General features: G+C 39.5%; 2 protein-coding genes across 2 annotated transcripts in view; both read left to right on the forward strand.

The window, feature by feature from the left end:
- Nucleotides 1-13,091, forward strand: part of LOC149013066 (leucine carboxyl methyltransferase 1 homolog) — a 34,461-nt gene extending 21,370 nt beyond the window's left edge. Inside the window, exons 6-13 of the mRNA XM_089158294.1 lie at nucleotides 1,570-1,672; nucleotides 7,108-7,228; nucleotides 7,519-7,566; nucleotides 8,539-8,622; nucleotides 9,640-9,704; nucleotides 11,016-11,067; nucleotides 11,906-11,944; nucleotides 12,273-13,091. Coding sequence (XP_089014420.1) covers nucleotides 1,570-1,672; nucleotides 7,108-7,228; nucleotides 7,519-7,566; nucleotides 8,539-8,622; nucleotides 9,640-9,704; nucleotides 11,016-11,067; nucleotides 11,906-11,944; nucleotides 12,273-12,341 — 581 coding nt within the window. The 3' untranslated portion in view covers nucleotides 12,342-13,091. The remainder of the gene's footprint in view (nucleotides 1-1,569; nucleotides 1,673-7,107; nucleotides 7,229-7,518; nucleotides 7,567-8,538; nucleotides 8,623-9,639; nucleotides 9,705-11,015; nucleotides 11,068-11,905; nucleotides 11,945-12,272) is intronic.
- A 1,335-nt stretch (nucleotides 13,092-14,426) lies between these two features.
- LOC149013067 (nitrate regulatory gene2 protein-like) lies at nucleotides 14,427-19,943 on the forward strand. Its single transcript, XM_089159445.1, has 4 exons — nucleotides 14,427-15,731; nucleotides 15,886-16,070; nucleotides 16,378-16,601; nucleotides 18,513-19,943. The coding sequence occupies exons 1-4, from the start codon at nucleotides 14,600-14,602 to the stop codon at nucleotides 19,321-19,323; spliced, it is 2,352 nt and encodes a 783-aa protein (XP_089015571.1). The 5' UTR covers nucleotides 14,427-14,599; the 3' UTR covers nucleotides 19,324-19,943.
- Nucleotides 19,944-21,456: the final 1,513 nt, after the last annotated feature.

A 21,456-nucleotide genomic window follows, 5' to 3' on the forward strand; every position in this document is an offset into this window, starting at 1 on the left:
TTTCGGATGTCAAAATTTGACTTTTACCCATAAAAAATTCTAGATCCGAACCAGTTAGAATTTTGAAACATAGAATTCAGCCTGCTGTGTCTTTAAGGTTTCCAATTTGGTAGTAAGGACTAAGGGGTTGATGTCGCTGCAATTCTTCCACTAATCCTTTAAATCCACTATAATGCTTTCATCAATGAGCGGCCATTTTGAGAGTAATTGAATGCCTGATCATATAGGTCATAAACACAAAATACTATTTTCTTGACTAAAGGAATCGTGCAAGTCCTCCCATATCTACATAGATGTGTCATAAAACAAACTGTTATTTGCAATAGGAGAGTAAACACTATTCCAAATCCATGCCTTAACCACAAGATTTTCACGAGTCCACGTTTCATGTGTGAAAACAGTGGCTGTATCCTTCGAATCAACCCCAAGACAGTCTTCTTTCAAGTACTTTGATTTGGGTATGAATAAATGCGTACATCGCCTTTGCTCAAAGAAAAATAATTTTCGGCTCCTTTCAACTTAATACTTATAATTTGGAAGGGCATAGCTTCCTTGGACTAACTTTTCAAAGGATCAGCCATTATGGAAGCTTACACCTCTAATTACCAACAATATGAACAGCTATGAACATAGAAGATGTAATTGTTTTCTTAGAATTTAATTCATGTGAACATGCAGCTTAAGGCTGCTGTAGCCACACACGATTTTCATTAAAAAAAAACACACCAAATGATGGAAGTGAGATGGCCTTGACCTCCGTAGAATTGCTTTGATACCATATAACGAAGCAGTACCTCTACTGAGGTACAGCTGCAGGTCAGAAAACAAGAGAAAAGAGCTGAAGAAGAAGAAGAAAAGAGAAGAGAGCGAGGAGAAGAAGAAGAAAACAGAAAAGAATGAGGAGAAGAAGAAGAAAAGAGAAAAGAATGAGGAGAAGAAGAAAGGGGGTAGAGACGACCTGCAGTTACCTCTGTCTCTACCCTCTAATGCTTTATTTATAATTGAAGAGTACAGTACTACTTACTGATTCAGAGTACATTCCAAAATAAACGCCAACTTTCTTGGACTTTAAAAATAGTCCCCGAAAAGGAAAGATAATATGAAACTAAAGCTACTAGGAAATTAGTAACTTTTTAATTTTGTAGAGTGCCCAAACTTTCCAATTTTGTAACAACTTGTTCTCCAACGCAGCACTTTCTAATTCTGTGTCAGCTTGCTCTCCAAGGCTCTAAGGCCTACTTTCCAAGATTCCAAGCCTCCACGGCTTGCTCTCCAAGCTTCCAAGTAGCTATTGCAGTGTTGTGAGTAAACTTGAGATAGTTTACAAATTTGTCATTATATTATATCTTTTGGCTATTATTACTTTGGGTTGGCCATATAAGCATTCAGAACCAGGGTTTTTGAACCCCAGATCACATTAAGTGGTTTTGGTCTTAAAGAAGAAGAAACATGGAACTATACATAATTTGAATCTACGACTTCTGAAGTTTGTCATGCAACTGAGTGAATTATTTATTTGTAATTTCTTTATATGCTAAATTGCTAATTATAAATAGCTTGACCGTACAGAGAAAGGTGAAGTTCTGAGTAATCATTACAAACTGCTTCCTGTTGATTTGCGTGAGATACAAAAGTTGGATGATGCCATAACTCAGGCGCAATTGGATCCAAGGTATGTGTTTTTGATCATCTCATCCCCTAATGAACTCCAAGTCCTAACTACTATTTGTATTGGTAGATGTTTGAGGAAACTACGTTGGTTTGGGACTTTTCTTTTCTCATAACTCTATTTGTTGACATAAAAAATTCAATTTTTGATGTTTCTATTATTACATTCTTGGACTTTGGAGATAGAGTGGTAGATGGGAAATGAATACGATGATGAATGAACATAATTAATAGAATCACAGAAAGGCATGTTCCCATCGCACTTCATCAACTTGATGCAGTCCTAGATTGATAGATGATCAACTAGGAGCCTGATCTTTCAAGATCTTGACCAGTTGAAACTTATGGGAGAAAGTAGGTGGGTTTGTTAGGTTCCATTAGGGGATACAAGGAGGTTCAATGGAGATTGGAGACCTGTGGCTGAATTTAGGATGATCTTTTATTTAGCAATGCTTTTAATCTCATATGGAAGGGTTAGGTTAGGGTCCAAACTTGTCCAGATCTCAGTGGTCTGTACCAAGTTGAGACAAGCTTTTGAACTATAATTATCAATAGTAGAGGGCATAGCATACCAGGCATATTGACGCCAACCAATTCTCCCCATTGATGTGGTGTTGGAGCGAAATATTCTGTGAAAAACGATGTCCATAGTCACATATATGCAGCAGCATAGTTTCCAAGGTGCTATCTAAGTAGGTGCCTTGGATGCTGAGCTCGCCTGATTGGTTTCGCCTTGTTTTTTAACCTTCTCCAATGCCTTGGTATGCCTAGTGCCTCGACAACTATGTTCAGTGGGTTGGCTGCTGGTGACCACCATAGCCCTTTTGGGTAGGGGATAACAACCAACATGCATTTCAAACCCCGGTTCTGTGTTGCTGATTGTTCTAGGAATAAAAACACATTGAAATATCTTGGATGGAATAATAAAGGTATGGGAGCCTGAAGAACTTGAATGGGTGAACTGTCAGTAAGAATATGGGTAGTCATCCATTTGATTAGATAGGCAGAGGTCTAAACAGCCTCACTCCAGCATTTGGGAAAACATTTTATTTCATGCACCAATGCATGGGCTGCCTCTAGCAAATGGTAAATCTTATGTTCAGCAACCCCCTTCAGAGCCAGGAATCATCACAACTGGTTCGACGGAGAACACCTTAAGATGGAAGATATGCCTAAAATGCTCCATCTGTATACTCTGTCCCATTATCACTACAGGTAATTTGGCTTTTTGGTATTTAATTGAGTACAAAGAAAAATATGAAACTATTTAAAACATGTGAAAATATCCCTTTTATGGTGCACAAACAAAGCTATGTGAACCCAAGGGGTAGTTGAGTTGGCAAAGTCCCATAATTAAGGGTTCATGAATTTAATTCTCCTTGGGGGTGTATTATGTTCCCCTCTTCCCACAAGGAGAAAAATAAAAAACCAAGTGTAATGGGTATGACAATCAATATAAGAAACAAATCACTTGTAGCTATATGTTAGAGAGCACTCGGCAGGTCCCCTCACATCCAATTGGATTAACATAAAAGGAGTACTTTGGATATTTAAACTAGAATAACAAGGATGTGTTTGCTTGACCAAAATGCAACAATCACCAAGAAATCCTTGGGGTTACATTTGAAAAATAAATTAGGGAATCTTTAAATGGACCTTTAGGACATTGTCCTAAACACCTATACCAAAAAAGTAGGTCAGGTGAACCAACAGGATTAGTTGGCTGCATTAAGCAAATAAGAGCTCCATTAGCTTTTCTAGGCCAATCATTTACCCTGTTGTTACAAGGTCCTAGAAAAGATACTGAGGAGGAATCGAAGACACTTAAAATCAAGGTCGGAAGTGACGCAATTAATAGAAATAGAAATTGTGGTAAAGTTAGGATTATTCAAAATATATTTTAAGGTCAAAGTGGGAGAACATACGATGGAAGAAACAGGGGGGAGAGAGCCCTTAACAATGCAAACCTTGTCTTTAAAAAAGAGGATATTTGGTGAAAAATTCGGCCTTACTGGACATGCGATCTGTGGCACCGGAGTCAAGAATTCAGGATTTTGGAATAGTGATGTTCAATGACCGGTAAAAGAAATACTTGGGGTTTTAGAGTCTAAGGGCACAATGGTGGGAGAGGAAACAGAAGTAGAACTGGTAGGGTTGGAGGAGGTGAACTTGGTTACTAAATGGTGGAGAAGCTTGGTAGGCTTATCTTGAGAGGTGGAGGGAGCAGCACAAGGTGGAGCACCAATTGCAGTAGCCTCTATATGATTGGCTAAAGGTTTCCTAAGACCAAGACTTGTGTTGGAAGAGGTACTGATGCTTCCATAAAGCGTTCAAAAAAACATCCTTGTTGTGTATTTGTTTCCCACAATAATCACATCTGATAGGAAGTAATATCATTGGGGCAAGAAGAGGTACCTTTGGATTGCACAGTAGGAGGTGATAGAAGGTCCCATCAGTCTTGGAGACAGTTCAAGAGCTTGTTGAGATCTTGATAGTATCTCAGCTTTTCGTGAAACCATGACAAGATGGCTTGCGAAACCTAGGATTACCCTAACTTGGCTGTGATCTTGGTTCAACTTGACATGTAAACTATTCCCCACTGAACCAAGAACAAGATCATGATAGAACTCATTAGTCTCATAGCCCTTTTTGTTTTTGGCTCGGAAATTCACTGGAGCAGCTGTACAAGTGTATTTTACTCAATTTGTGTTACATCTACAAGAAAAAACAACTTAGATTTAAGCAATTCCAAGAAAAGCTAGAGTTTGTTCTCCCCAGACTTTTTTTTTTAAAGTAACATTTGTTCAAAACATTTTGGTTTTTGTATTTTTTTATAAATTTTTTTTTATCTTGTGAATTTAGTATATGTTAAACAACGCCAGATCGGTGAGTTGATGTTTTCCATAGCTACAGTATGACATGGGAAACCTACTTGAAACATGGATAGATTAGCTTGTTTTGAAATGTCGAGTGATGTAGCTGGCATATTTTACTTTTTTGTTATTTTTACATTGGAATGATGTCATGCATAATAAAACTCAATATCCCCTAGTATTTGATGTATTAGTGAGTCAAGTAAGTCAAGTGGGACTTTAACGTTGTGTGAATTACATTAAGGTTCACAAACTCTTCCTTTTCCCATATCTAATAGTTATTGAACTTATTGTATGTCAATTTTTTTTGTCCAAATATTTTACATCAATTGTAGGACTTGATTTACTTTTCTATCACTAAATTATGTGTAAAATATGGTATTTTAGAACTTCAATATATCATTGTGTATACAACTCACGATTTGAAGTCAAAACTTTTATGTGGACTTTGGGAGAACCTGTTGCCAAAGGCTTCCACACAAGTAGAGTCTAGGGAGCAATTTTCCTGCACGGCTTACCCGAACAATTTTTGCTGAAAGGCTGTTTCAATGCCTTGACCTCAGGCTAAAACTGTGGTCCACCAACCATTGTGCCAAGGTCCACACCCCTTGTATGTTGGTTGGCTTAGGGTTTGTTTTCTTCTTCTTCCTCTCTTTTTTTTTTAAAGGCCCAGAAATTTGCTACATAAAAGGTTTAATTATACCCACCGAAATGGCCGATGAAGTTGTTTATCGGAAAGATGCACCATCTTTCTGAGATCTTGCTCCGACCTGGTCTTTTGAGTCTCCAAGTTATGTACCGAGACTGAATCCTTGAACCCTGACTTCTGGAACCTTCTTTGCAGAGGAAGGGAAAGTATTGCAGCATGATGGTGTTTTCGAGTTGAATTAGGAAGCAAACCTGTTCCGAAGTGGGAATAAATTCTTGCTTAAAAGCTTGGGCATGGAGTTGATCATACTCTAGATTAAGTCCAGCAAGAAAGTCATACACCGGAAACTTATCTTCTTGTTTCTTGAACATGATCACATCTTCAGGGGTTGCAGAGGCTTGGAATGTATCATAAAAATCCAGCTTCTATTACAAGTTGCATAACTCATACTATTGGTGCAGTTTTGAGTTGCTTCAGCTTTGTTTCGTGAAGTTTCTTGTGCAGTTCATAGATCCAGGCATAGTTCCCTACCTGCAAATAAGTCTCTTAGCAGCCTTCCAATTTTTTTTGCTCATGTCTCTTAGGAGATAACATAGAGCAAGTTGAGGTTGCATGCTAGCATGAAGATGGGACATCACCAAGGAGTTGAAGACATCCACTTGTCTTGTTTGGGACCTGCAGTGATAGGTTTCTCTTTGCACCGGTGATGTAATCCATGTAACTGCGACAAACTATCTGGAAATAACAAGATTGTGACCACATTGTTCATTTGCGTCCCCCCCCCCCCCCCAAAAAAAAAAAAAAAAAAAAAAAAAAAGGAGGGAGAGAGAGATTGTTACCATATCAAATAACTGTCTCCATCCTATTGGATGGAGCAGACAAGGAAGGTAGGGAAGGTCTTATGAGAAACATGAATTTGCCCTTCAGTTTCAGATGTAGCAGAAGAGAGATCTGACATTTTTATTTCTGATAATATCAACACATCTTCAACAAAAGTTCCACAAGATGGGAAAACACAGCCTTTTGTATCATGAACAAAGGCTGAATATAACAAAAAATGGGGGAAACATTGAAAGAAAGCCATCAGTGGTGGAGGAAAGCACCACAGAGGGTGGTGGATCAAGAAATGCATATTCCCGGTCTTTCATTGATGCTAGGAGACTGAAACGAAGGGGGCTGGTAGATGTGGCTACATGGTGTGGATGCTAGCGAAAAAATGAGAAAGAGAAAGTGAAAGGACAGAGAAGGGTATAGCGGCAATTTGAACCCTAGGGTGATTACGGGGATAGCAGCAATTTGAACCCTAGGTGATTTCCATGATGTTTTAGGGAATTGTGACATGTCAATGTGACATCAGTTGACTTATTTATACTGATGAGATATGAAGTACAAGGACAATGATGCCCCTAGGGAAACATTAAGTAAATTCTAAGGACATTTTTACCCCTAGACTGCATATTTCAACAGTCCCCTTTTATACTACTTGACATGAAATTCTGTGCTTGCAAAATGCAACTCACTCTCTAGTTTGTAGCTTGGGATTGTGTTTGCAATAATACCATCTTCTCTGACTGATTCATTTCTGTTGTCCCCTGGGCAATCATTGTTGGTGTATAACATCAGTAGATCTTCCTGAAATAAATCATGTATTTTCCACTGAAGTTCTGATAGACTTGTTGAGGATTTAGAAACTTTAATGTTACAATATTTTGGTGGGCACATGAATGGTTTTCATTTGCATTTGCTTCATTTTACCACTCTTTGATTTGCTGCAAGTGGTTGCAATGAGAGCACTGAGGAAGCTTGTTTCCTCTATGTAATGCACTTATGATTTGTTTTACCCATGATTAGACTAGGATTGTCAGTGTTCATGGTAGTTGAAATGATAAAGCTGCTTCATTTTGATGGTGTCATCAGCCTGCCGACATTTATAATTGCAGAGTGCGTTCTAATATACTTGGATCCAGATTCAAGCCGTGCTATAGTTGGTTGGGCTGCGAAGACATTCTCTACTGCAATATTTTTCTTATATGAACAGGTCCTACCTCTTTATGAAGCTTATGTATCAGTTCTTAGTGGGACATTTGGGATGCCTGGCACTGGGCCCAACCATCTCCTGTTCTTTGGAGTTTGATGGTTGGACAGCATATTGGATGGGAAAAATGCTTGGCTGTGAGCCTAAATGCATCTCATCCTTCAGTAGTTCGGACACTTGGTTGTATTTGTCTTCTTGATATTCTCCTAATTTGAGATTTTATGATATACATTATATGCCATTTTTTATGTACATAGATAATATATAATATATATTTTACTTTCGCTCAACAGATTCACCCAGATGATGCTTTTGGGCAGCAAATGATCAGAAATTTGGAGGTATAGGGATTTCACTCTTATTTTCAGGTTCCCTATGCATTTGCATTGTCATTGAATGCACTATTATTAAAACTTCTTTTCTCTTCCTTTTCTTTCCCTTTTTTTTTTTTGGGGGGGGGGGAAGGGGGGGGGTTGGGTGGTGGTTCTTTCAAACTGCCACCAATGTATAAAAAATGAACGTTAGCATTCAAGGGTGCAGCAAAGTCTATATGCTGGTTATGTGATAGCTAGGAAATCAAATTTACTGTCTGTATGCAAGTGTCTGATTGATTGTTCAACAAACTGAATTTGTTATTTTTGAAGATACCATCTGATCTTTCTTTTTTCTTCTTTTTCTAATTATTATTTAAAAAAAAAAAAATCTTTTTGCAATGAAATGCTTCAATAAATCTCTCCTAAAATGAGTGGATACCCTGATAGTATCTTCTTGGCTGGTCTTACTCGTGGCTCAGGTATTGTTTGATCTATTATGCATCGTATCAATAATTTATGTATTTAATATATCCACTGCAGTGAAAGCCTTGGAAGAACTTTGTAGCATATGCTCCTTTCTGCTATAAGTATAAATATGTTGTTGCTAGTCACTCTGGAAATTGATTGTTCTTTTTTTTTTGACATGATTCAGCTGTTGACATCTCTCATGCACAGAAATGTCAGTTCATTTGGTGAAGCTTGTTTTAAACTTTGTAGGATACTAGGATTCATTACTTTCATGTTAGAAAATTATAGTGTGTTCTCATGTAGATATATCTGGGGATGATGTAAGACATCACTCATGCACAAAAATGTCAGTTCATTTGGTGAAGCTTGTTTTAAACTTTGAAGGATACTAGGATGCATTACTTTCATGTTAGAAAATTATATTGTGTTCTCATGTAGATATATCTAGGGATGATGTAAACGGCCTGTACATTCTCTGTAGGCTACAAATGCTAACAACTTTTGACAATAGTTGTGGGATGTAATTTTCAGAGTCGAGGTTGTGCACTTTTGGGAATACATGCGACACCTACCTTATTAGCCAAGGAAAAACTCTTTCTTGACCAGGGATGGAAGGTATATGTTCTGTTTGCTCATTACAGTAGTTTATTTCACAGAAATTAAATTAAATTATCTTACCAACCGCAATCTCTGAAACCAACAAGACTCCCTCCCCCCCCCACCCCAAAACACCCCCCCCAAAAAAAAAAGAAAAAAAAGAAAAAAAAGAAAAAAAAGTAGGCTCTTCACCCAGTATCTGAAAGACTATAGCCTATTTGAATTTACACAAATAAGGGAGGTGACATCTTCCTTGTTGATATGCTAAACATTTGGGATGTGTATGTGAGGGGGATCTTGAAGTAAGGGAATCAATGCCATTGAAGATGCTGAAAAATTATATAATCATTTTGGAAGTCAGAACTCAGAAGAATTGTGTTATTGGGCTTATAAAAGATTTTGATAGTTAGATTGTTCATATTGAACAGAATGGACTGAATATTTTTGCACTTGGGATTCTTGGGTAGGACCATTAGATCTCATATTTTGATCCCCTAATTTTCATGTTGGTTTTGTCAATAGAATGGGCCTATGGGAATGACTTTTCACCCTCTACAGTCTTGAATCTTTTCGTGTGCATGTGTGTAAGTGTTTTTTTTTTCTTTTGGTGGGGGGGGGGGAGGGGTGATTCAAGAGTGGCCAATACTATTGAAGCTTCTTCTGTTATGTGGTTTGCTTTGTTTTGCATGCACATATGTTGGGCACTGCTTCCATTTTTTTCACTTTTTTGGGGTTGGGTAGAAATGTTAGGGACATGCAACATGGCAACATCAATATATACATTAATTGTCCTGCACATGCACACCATAGTCCTGTTACATGTGGTAATGTCATGAAGAACTCTTCCAATGCACTTGCTAGGAGCATACACTGCACTTTCTACTTTGGTACCATGTTCACAACTCTTTCATCTAAAAGTTCTAACTGTTAGGGGTGGGCAGTTTCAATGCATGCACCAAGATTGTCTTCTTTATGATGTTTTATACAGGCATTTAAATTTCTGATTACATTTCTCACTGTTTTGACGTGTTTCAGAAAGCTGTTGCTTGGGACATGCTGAGGGTTTATAGTAATTTAATTGATGCTCAAGAGAGACACAGGTAAGCTATTGTTTCTTTTACTGCTGGTTGGTAGTCATAAATTCTTCCTCCCCCAATCCGAACTGTACATGATAACCAGTTAATACATCTGCTAAGAGATAACTTGAAGCATAGGGCATTGAAGGTGGCAAGGTAAAAAACTAGTCATGAAGTATGCAGGAGGACAGCTTAGAGAAAACTATAGGGATCAAACACTCTTAGTTTTGTCTGTGTGTAATAAAACTACCTCATGTAAAAACTTTGGAGAAATGCAGTGTTAATTCGGATCTGTTAAAAAACAGTGGGAGATTAGTTTGTAACATGATTGCATGGAACAAGGCAAATCGTTGCAGATAGAATTCAATTATCAAGATATCAAAGGATCTGATGTAACCAAAAGATCTGATGTAGTCAATGACTCAATATACTGGTCAATCCCTCAATTAGGTACAGTAAAGGAAACATAAAAATTATATAGCAATCCAATGTTATATTTTAAAACAAGTCAAAATTTTTCTCATGATATGAATCGAATTTTTTAGTGGACAAACATTTGATATAGGAAATCAGGGAGGAAAAACTGAATCAGTTAAGGGGCGTTATATTGATTAAGTACTAAACAAGATCCTTAATTGGATCAGAATTTAAAAAACTGATCTAAAATATAGGAGATTCTGTAGTAGCAGAAACACACTAGGAATCTTAAAAACTCCTATATACTGGCTTTTTGAGATTGAAATGGAAACTAAACAATAAGAGAAGATAGAGTGGGTATGGTTAAGGATGATACCCGTACAGCAGGGCTGGCATCTAGAATTACCACCACAGAGCCTACTAAATAAATCACCATTATTAAGGAGGTCTATGAAATAAAAAGCTGGATAGCAACTTCATTAAGCTAGTTTGTGTCGAGGGCGGTAGACCTTACAAACCTGTATAGAAGACTCAGAATTCAAAACAAAAAAAGGAACTGAACGTATCCTAAATTGATAATTTACTAACTGGAAACCAAAATCATAAAGGAAAGATGCTTAAAATAAGGCTGGATTGTTAGAGTCCAGAGCCCTGAATTTTTGTTTTTTGCCACTTTTTTCAGTATTGTTGCTCAATTTAGGTTATGCAGGACCAGGATGGCTGTTAATAAACCAAACTAACATTAGAAAGGTTCCAAAGTTTCCAATGTGTTGGTTAAAAAAGAAAAAGAGATCTTTTCTTTTTGTGGATCCTGTGTAATCTTTCAGCTCTCAATGGGTTCCTTTTTCTTGGAAAAAGCAATTCAACTATCACAAACATTCCACCAGAGATTTTCACATATTATCTTTTTTGGACCAGGATTGAGCGGCTTGAGTTATTTGATGAGTTTGAAGAGTGGCATATGATGCAGGTTAGTCTCTAGATCTTATTGTGCCCAAGGACTGAAGACTGTCATGAACCAGGGAGCCTAAGTGCACTGTGATGCACATCTACATTTTCTTGACACCTATTAAATATCAGATGGTATATGGCTTGGGAATCACACAGCTATGGTGACCCTATTCAGTGGGGACCGATATCACTTAAAGAAGTTGATGTTGACAGACGAATCTGATAACAATATGCAATCCTTGCATATTTGCCTGACATGTTGCCACACAAGACCACCAGCACCCCCATAGCTTTAAATTGAGGCTGATCCAATGGGATGGGCACGGGTCCAAACAAACAAATCCAGAGCATCTCCTTGTGAGGGGAGAGGTATGCTTCCCTGATGCTTTTCCACTACATGATACGTACGGACCCACGTGAATCCTACATTGATTTATTTTATCGATATTTAGAAGTGAGTCCTCTTACTATGTGATGGAGAAGCTCATGGAAGAATACATGCCTCTCGCTAGTGGGGAGGTGATCCAGACCCCACACACGGGTGTCTATGGTTAGCCATTAAGATCCCTAGTATTCTATGCTCTCTTTGATTCTTGGATGGAATCAGTATAAAAGGAAAGATGCCAAATTGCCAATGATTCTTGGCCGTTATGACCTGAGGGCCTGAAGCCGTATCCCTTATGGGACAAGTAGCGCCGGGGCCTGCCTGTTTCTCTTTTTAACTGTACGTTGGACTGTTCAGATTATACAGAGCAGCACAGGTTTAACCAAAAAAAAAAAAAAAAAAGCACAGGTTTCTGGTTGGTGTTTTTTTTCTTCCTTTTTTCCTTTTAACTAAAAATTTACTGGGTTTGCAGGAGCATTACTGCGTGGCTTATGCAATCAACGACGCCATGGTGACAACCCTATCTTCTACATCTGGAAATTGTACATTTCATTGTGCTTCGGAAAATCGGATTCCTCTACTTCCTGATTTATATGGCAATCATTCACAGAGCTGTGGGCATACTATCTCAGAAATGTGAAACCAGTAATCGGGTTGATAGTGGGATTCAAACTCGAAAATCGAAGGAGTCTGGATCATTCATACTTATTGAGATGGTACGTTTACAGCTTGGGGGATGGCTGAGCTGACAAAACCAAGAAGTTGAGGGTTCCCAATAGAATGTACTCTTTTTGACTTCATGCCATTGGGGTATCTGACGATGGAGCTCTGTAACGCAGGGACTGTTTGATGGCTTCGGGTTTCCGATCGATGACCAACAAAGAGAGAGTACGGCATCTGGCGACTGATCTGTCAGCAGAAGCCGACAAAGGAGGCACTAATTAAATTTCAATCTAAGAAATCTGATATGGTTTGTGGATTCTTCATAACTGACACGTGTAAGCAATTTTTCGAAGCAGCAACCATAGGAGTGTAAGTGAGTAACAGCGTTGTCAGAAATCGCATATCCTTTCTTTGGTAGCTTGTTAGGTAAAGCAGCAGGGTGGAGCCCCCACCGTCGACGACCTCCTGAGTTTTGGCCGGTTCGTTGGTGTGGTGGGGTTCCCCTCTTCATATGCGGAGCCAACGTCAGTCTTCAGTGTGGGTCAGATGAAATCCGACCGTTTTTTTTTCTTCTTTTCTTTCTTATTTATTATCTGAATTCTGAAGTAATGGATAATATCAATGTCATGGCTTAAGAGATTCTTCCAGTCTCCACCATGATGAAAAGGAAAACAGATGATGAACCATCGTGGATAATCTTGTCATTAGGTATCCAATATTCCAGTCTTTATTCATACAGAGAGGTCAAGGTCCAAAGGGAGGTTACAAGATGGTGGGCCGGATCCCCTGTGGGCCTTTGATTTCTTCAATGTAGACGGAAACGGCGTGCGTGTGAGATTTGAAAATGATGCCAAACGAAAACGGTACTTTTCCGTTAAGACTTTTTGAACTGATTTTAACGGTGAGATGGGAATTTTGAAACGTAAAGTCAAAGACGCATTTGTGGATGTGCATTCGAAAGAGAAAGAAACGGGAGAAACTAATGGAGTGGAGAGCCTTTTCTTTCAAGCTCTTCTTTTTTACCCAAAAAAAAAAAAAAAGTTCTCCTCTTCTTTTATTTTTTTTATTTTTTTTTATGACTTTATCTAAACCGTTGTCGGGGGCCTAGGGCGGCGAGGCTATTCCATTTTTTCCCATGGTAATTATTACATTATTGGTAAATGTTGTAAACCTTAATAAAACTCCCAACAAAACTGCGTATCACCTTCTCATTTGTGTATTCAAGACCAATTCTGACTAGCTATATTAGAATTGGAGTTGGCCGCTTACTTGAACCATTGGAATGATAGGCCAAGAGCCACAAAGTTTCATTTCTTCATAAATCATCTTTTCATTGTTTAGTTTGGTGGATCATCAATCTGTGATTCACATTTTGAAGGTTTAAGGAGGCCAGAAAGGTATATAATGTATGGTTAGGATAAAGTGTGACAGGAAGGTCACAGGGCTGAACCTTTTGATTCTTGTGGATGGTTTTAATAAGTATGAAGGAAACCGACCCATGATCTAGGGATTTATAGTTTTATAATTCTCTTCAGAAAAGTTTGCAGTTACTCTTTTTGACTGGTTTAGGGTTACAATGCATTATTTAATGGCAGATCCACATTTGCTTTCTTTCGGAGGAAACAGTAGTTCCACCAGGAAATTACAAAGGCAAAAAGAGGAGAAAGAGAAACCATCAAAAGGTCTTCCAAAGGGAGCTTTCACCCCTCCCCCCCCCCCCCCCCTCGTTTTTCTATTTCTCTTTCTTTCTCCGAAACAGGAGAGTTGATTTGTTACTGGGAATATGTTCTGTTTGGTTCAGCTCTATCCCCTTCCTCAACATAAAAAAAAGGAAAAAGTTAAGAGTCGAGAGAAGCTTTGTTTATGGATAAAATCTCAGTGACTTTCTAATTAAATACATGGGAATGTCTGATCTTCACGAACAAGTTACTTATCTGAAGGAAACATTGCAGTTTCCAATGGCCAAGGTCCCAGGGAGTAAGTTGTGTATTTGCCATGTGTCATGAGCCTGAGGGTCATATACATGGAACCCAGAGTCCTCAAACAGAAATATATATATATATATATATTTCCCCTCCTATTTTAATTCTAAAGTGTACATGGTTTTAAACTTGGAAAAACCCCTTACTTGATCCCATTAAGGGCGTTGCGTTCAAAATTTTCTCTCCTGAATAAGATTTGCTTTTGTTTAAATTTTTGTTACACTGAAGTGAGGCGGCAAAGGGTTAGGGTCTAGACTGCAACTGTTGAGAAACTGCGAGGGTATTTCTGGTGGAAAATAAGAAAGGTGAATGATGGATGGGACATGTTTGAGATAGAAATAGAATGAGTGAGTGAGAGAGAGAGAGAGAGAGTGAGTGAGAGAAAATGTATATAAGCTCTTTGGTTTGGTCTCGCTTTTGTAGTTTGGTTCTCACTATCTCTTTAATGAGACGGGAACTGCAGTGAGCGCGAGTGGAGGGAACAAAACGCGCCACCAAAATTGGCACGAGCCACCACCAACATGGGATGCACGGCGTCGAAGCTCGACACGGAAGACACAGTGAGACGTTGCAAAGAGCGGCGCCGCCTAATGAAGGAGGCGGTCTACGCGCGTCACCACCTCGCCGCAGCTCATTCCGACTATCTCCGCTCCCTGCGTCTTACTGGTTCTGCTCTTTCCGACTTTGCCGCCGGAGAGACATTCTCTGTTTCCGGCCAAACACCAGCTGTGCTCCTCCGAAATCCTTCCTCAGTCTCTCTTCGTTCAACACAACCACCAGCACCGGTGACGTCATCTCCGCCACCTCCTCCGCCTCCTGCTTTTTCTCCTTCTCCAACTCCATCTCCCGCTATCCCAAGTTCAAAGCTTCCACATGTCCTTCCTGAATCAAGCCCTGCTTCCACTCACCACCAACAATCTGGCCTCAAATATGGTTACCCCTTCAATTTCCCAACCCAATCCACCTACTCTAGCACACCTTCACAGTCATCTGTTTGGAACTGGGAGAATTTTTACCCTCCCTCACCTCCCGGTTCTGACTTCTACCGGCGACGAGAAGACGAAGAAGGCAACCACCGCCATCTCTCATCTTCCGTTTCTGACTTCTATCGCCAACCAAAAATCGAAGAAGACGATCACCACCTCCCGTCGCCTCCCATTTCTGACTTCAACCGCCGCCCAAAATATGATGGAGAGGATCACCACCACGTTGACGTAGACGAAGACAACGAGGAAAAGGATGAAGGAACCGAAAGAGAAGAAGTTCATTGCCGTGAATGGGGTGACCATTACAGTACTTCAAGCTCCGATTCCGGAAACGAGGAGGATGAAATAGACCGAGACGAGAGATCAGAGGCTGATTCTAGATCAAATTTTGGATCTTCAGTTTACACTCAGACCACAGCAAAGCCGAGTTATATACCAGTAGGGAAATCAAAGATATCTGATGACGCTGGATCCTCGGTTAGTTGGAATGACGGTGGCGGTAGAGAGATCTCAGACATGAAAATGGTTATTAGGCATCGAGATCTAGCGGAGATCATGGTGGCCATAAGAGAGTACTTCGATAAAGCTGCTGCTGCTGGTGATTCAGTGTCTGAACTGCTCGAAACCGGGCGAGCTCAGCTCGATAGAAGCTTCAGACAGTTGAAGAGTAAGTTAAATTTAGAGTGAATCAAGCAAAGCAAATTAACCAGTGATCTGGAATTTGAATTTTTTTGTAGCTTTAGGGTTCGAATTCCGAATATTCATTACAAAAATTTGTTCTTTTTATGATTTTTCCATCATTTTTTGGGAAATTTTTGCAGAAACTGTTTATCACTCGAATAGCGTCTTGAGTAACCTGAGTTCGAGTTGGACTTCCAAGCCTCCGTTAGCGGTTAAGTACCGGCTTGACGCTGGTTCTCTCAATGAACCGGGTGGCTCAAAGAGTCTCTGCTCAACCTTGGAACGGCTTCTAGCCTGGGAAAAGAAGCTCTACGAGGAAGTGAAGGTGATCTTTCTCATTTTCTTCTTTCTAGTGACGATAATCACGTGAGTCTACAGTTGTCAGATTACGGAAATCCCCTTTGATTGAATTGCTGTAACGAGTCATTGGTCTTTTATTGAAAAGGGAGTTATGAACTTGAATGATTTTGAGGTATCATTGAAGTTTTACTTTTAAGTAGAAGCAGGGGTTTTTAAAAGATATATCTATCTTTTGTTGAAGAGAAATATTTTTTTAGGCTTAAATTGGTGCCTGCTTTCTAGGGAAGTTTGAATAAATAAGTTGATGTGCTATGTTGGGGGTGTGTTTGTAGGTTAGAGAGGGAGTGAAGATTGAGCATGAAAAAAAATTGGCAGCACTACAGAGTCAGGAATATAGAGGGGAGGAGGGAGCAAAGTTGGACAAGACCAAGGCATCGATAACGAGGCTTCAGTCGCTAATTGTGGTTGCTTCAGAAGCATTCAATACTACCTCTTCTGCCATCATTCAGCTCAGAGATGGTGAACTCTCCCCTCAGCTGGTTGAGCTCTGTCGTGGGTAAGGTTCAATTCAGTTTTTCTTTATTTTCCTATTCCCTGGTCTATAGAAAACTGTAAAGTTCAAAGTATTGTGGAATTGGTTCTGGGCCTTCTGGCACAGTAAAGCATATGCTTTTCGATCTAATCAATCAAATGAATAGATCGTTCAAAGTTCCAGCTGTAAAGCATTGGTTCATCTGTCAGGATCCAGTGGTTGATCCAACAGATTACAGTCACTGAATTGCAAAGATTGAACACCCTCCGCTTTGGTTTTTCCAAAACTTTATGGTTTCAGTGATGGTTAATTGAAGAAGTTGTAAATTCCAGCTGAGCACCCCTGATAAACCAGGTTTTGTGGTTCACCAACTTTTGCAAGTCATAAGTGATTATGGTGGTTTTAAAAACTACCCTGCTCTGGCCCCAGCCCAACCCAACACTTCCCCCCAAAACAACAACACCAAAAAAAAAAAAAAAAAAAAAACACCAAAAAATAAAAGCCCATCCTGAAAAAGGGAAAAAAATTGTTATGGTGGTAATGGTAGCAGTGTCCCACTTGTTTGATTCCTTTCTTTTCCTCCCAGTAAATGGTTGTTCGATTGCTTTTTGTGCAAGACAATCATTTGCTGCCCAACTCTTTGATGGATCACCCCTCGGGTGCAGTAGATAGGCCAAAACTACACCAGTAGATTAAATTTACTAATAACCATTTCATTAATTGATTTTTGAAACTTTTGTAATTTGTACAAAAAATGTCGAACTGAGTGTAGGTTGGATATGGGATTTTTAGGGTGAACAATACATTTTCTTATTGCAGTAATCACAGTGAACTCCAATATTCTTTAACTTATGATGCTAACTGACAAGCTACCCTGTTGAAGAGGCCCTGGGTTTGAATTGTTTTGATTTCTGTGGGGTTATTTAACTCAACTTGTTAGCGAACATCTGGGGGTCATGAGGTTTTGGACACAACTGACTCTGACTAGCTACTTTGGTTAGTTTGCATGCAAAATTTATTGAACTGCCTTCAAACATGTTATTCGACCGGACTAAGTCATCAGCCCAAACTGTTGGAGACAAATATTTGTGGAGCATGCAAGAAGAATGGAAAATGTTTGGAGGATTTCAACCATACATATTTGAGAGTGGTGGGGGGAGTTAAACTGATACTCATGATTATTATTGTTTCAATAGATTTGTAAATTCAGTCTAGTTCTGGTCTATTTTGGTGCCCTTATTTATCAATGACCGTGATTATAGATAAAGTCTGCGAGTTAGTGGACCATGCTTAAAAGAGGAGTGCGTCTGCAATGGGTGGCATCCATGTTCATCAAATATATTTTCTCTATAACCATGATCTGATTGAAGTGTTGTGATTTGAAGTAAGCTTATTATATATTGGTAGATTCAGGGTCTCAAAATGAATTAAGTAGGACTAAGCATTGGGAGATTAGGCAGGGGTAGGGGTAAACTCCTTTTGCACATGGGTGCCGACTAGGATTTTTTGGCAATTCCCCGCTGGAAACAGCTTCTTTACTTGGAAATCTTGAATGGTAAGACCCATATTGCCACCTTTACTGGGTACATAATAGAGGAAGCATTTTATTGGTGCAACTGGTGCCAGTTCTTGTAGTGTCACCACGACCATGGATCTGGCCAACCTAACCACGGCCAGTGTTACCACTGATTTATTTTTCCCCTGGGGCAACACTCCAATCCATATACTCACCCCTAGTTATTGGGCATGACTTGGAAGGTTGGTCCCCATTCTAGTTCACTTGGGTATTGGCCTTCCTATTTTTGTTTCTGTTGTTGAACATCTTAAATATTTGGCAATGTGTTTTTTTCTTACATAAAAGTCCTCCTTTGGTCATGGTAGCTCTACTTTGCATCTGATATATTGGTTATTTATGTTTAATGTGTTTTGATACAGGTTGATGCACATGTGGAGATCAATGAACCAGTTCCATGAGGCTCAGAATCACATTGTGCAACAAGTACAGGGTCTTGTGAATCAATCTGCCAAGGGGGAGTCAACATCTGAACTCCACCGGCAGGCTACTCGCAACCTTGAGTCGGCTGTTTCTGCCTGGAACTCCAGCTTCTGCCGCCTAATAAAATACCAGAAGGACTTTATCTGGTCCCTCCATGGTTGGCTCAAGCTCACTCATGCCCACACTGGCAATGACAGCAACATTGGCAGCAAAGAACCTGCTGCCGTTTCTGTCCAGAACCCCTCTTCCCTCTTTGCATTCTGTGAGGAGTGGAAGCTGTCTATTGATCGAGTTCCTGACACTGTAGCATCTGAGGCCATCAAGAGCTTTCAAAATGTTGTCCATGTCATCTCTGTGAAGCAGTCTGAAGAGCTCAAGATCAAGAGGCAGACAGAAAATGCTTCCAAGGAGCTTGAGAAGAAGGCTTCAGCACTCCGCAACATTGAGAAGAAATACTACCAGTCATATTCAATGGTTGGCATTGGCCCCCCTGACAGTGGCTCTGGTGGTGGACCAGTCTTTGATGCACGAGACCCCCTTGCCGAGAAGAAGTCTGAACTTGCATTTAGCCAGAGGCAGGTGCAGGATGAGATGTCAAGGTATGCCGAGGCAATTGAGTTAACGAGGGGAATGACCCTGAACAACTTACAAACAGGTTTGCCAGGGGTCTTTCAGGCAATGACTGGGTTCTCCGCCTTGTTTACCGAGGCTCTTGAGGGGGTGTGCTCCCGTTCCTTAGCAATTAGATAAGTAAGTTATTTTTCGAGGAAGTAAATGAGATCATTGAGGCTTGGATTTTTCCAAAATATAGGAGGTCCAGTTTTCATTTTTCTCCCTTCTCTATGTAGATATATGGAATTTTGTCATTTTATCTGCTTCTGTGGAAATTTGAGGGGATGTCTCTGTACAGGAAATTGTTCAAGATCATTGTAAGAGAAATTGGCTTCTTTGTTACGTGAATAAAATTATAATGCTGCCTGTTTTTCTGCCTTGCTTTTTTTTTTCCCCACTCCTTGCCTCTTAAATAGACAGTATTAGATCTTAATTACATAGCATGCCTTGTTATAGACCGAACATAAAAATTTCTGAACTAAACACAGAGCAGCATAAAAATCTTGGTCAAGCTTCGTTTTCCAATTGACCTAGCTGCTAGCCTGATAGGCAGTCGGTTGAAAGTTTCAGCTGGGTTCTCATGGTTCAGAAACGTGAAGCTGGGCGTAAGTGAGAGCATCAGAATTAGAGCACATTCTGGAGTCGAAAGCAGCTCCAGAGCATCAGTAGCCATCATGGTTTGAAGTCTCAATGTCTCAGCATCGGATCAGTTGACTTGGTGGAGACCAATCTCAATCCTGATCAGAGCCGGCTGTGAGACTCTGCTTGAACCACCCTCACTCATTGTATCCATACTTTGTAGCTTGTTTGAGATTCCATTTGCTATGATAGGGTTCTGATGTGTGACTTAACGTTCTCTTGTTTTAAGTAAGTGAGATTTTGGGTGTTCAAGGTAAGTTATGTATCAGAGTTTGTATGCTGTTTCTGGGTGTTCTAGAGAGATCTTCATTGTAATTTTCTTCTATTACATGGTGAAAACTCATTGGCTTCATCCATTGATATAATACATCACATTGTTGTATAAACCAGTTTAAATCTGTTTCACGCTGACTTGCTTACGTTTCTGTTTGGTATTCCTCAGGTGCTTGTTCTAACAGTAGTTTATTGATGTCGTCGGGCACTAGACTAATTCATGGGAGCATAGAACAAAATTCCATCGAAACTTGCGAAATTTCCACCGAAATTTCCCATTTTGGAAAATGCGAAACGAAACTCATGAGGACCGAAAAAAAGTCCTCAGGTTCTATCGAAACTTTCGAAATTTCGTCGAAACTTGTCGAAACCTCGAAACTTGTCGAAACTTGGTTCAACCCAGTTGGACCAGCTAGTTCATGAGGAAAAAAAATTCCCAAATTTCGTGGGAAACTTGGGAAATTTCGGGGAAACTTGGGAAATTTCATGGAAAACTAGGAAATTTCGTGGAAACTTGGGAAATTTCATGGAAACTTAAGAAATTTCGTGGAAACCTAGGAAATTTTGTGGAAACTTGGGACTTTTTTTCTGTAAATTTTGTAGCTTCCCAAATTTTCAATTTTTTTTTGTTTATTTCATTATTCCCCAAATACCCACGACAAATACCCCCTCCATCAGGACTTCTCTATCCAAAGTGCGTATTCCCTCAGGTTGGTTATCTACTTCTTTTAAGCATATTGATGACCAGACTCATAAAGTTACAGTTGTCGATTAACTTGACAACCATAGGCATAAAATGTCATGGGATATCTATGTTTGTTGGTTGGAGGAAATGATGTTACAGGCATAGTATTATTCAGTTCATAGGATGAATCCACTCTTGGTACTCCTCTTAACACTAAGTTGTATTTTCCTTTTATTGTCAACTATTTTGAAGTTAGAGATTATATATTGAATGTTATGTGCTTAAGTAGTTAAGTTTATAATGTACTTTTGGACAACTCTACATTGATGTTATGCACATTGAATGACATATCTACATTGATTTTTTAGCAAAATACAACAAATGCATTCTTTATACTCTAATTAGCTTAAATACAGGATCCCACCCCAAAATACTCTCTAAAACCTGTCGAAACTTGTACGGAAAAGTCCTCGGTTTTCTCGAAATTTTTCAAGTTTCCACCTAAGTTTCCCATTTTCACCCGGTCGAAACTTGAGTTTCTCTTGAACTTTTTACCATGCATAGGAGTTTTAGAGCAGTTTCTCTGTCTTACTCATTATGTGAGCTGAAAAGCCTTGCTGGTATGTTGGTAGCCAATTTACATGAATGACGTGTGGTGTCGTCCATTTGGAGAA

This window comes from Hakea prostrata, chromosome 6 (assembly GCF_041222555.1).
Source record: "Hakea prostrata isolate BN-2017 chromosome 6, UWA_Hpros_2, whole genome shotgun sequence".
Lineage (NCBI taxonomy): Eukaryota > Viridiplantae > Streptophyta > Magnoliopsida > Proteales > Proteaceae > Hakea > Hakea prostrata.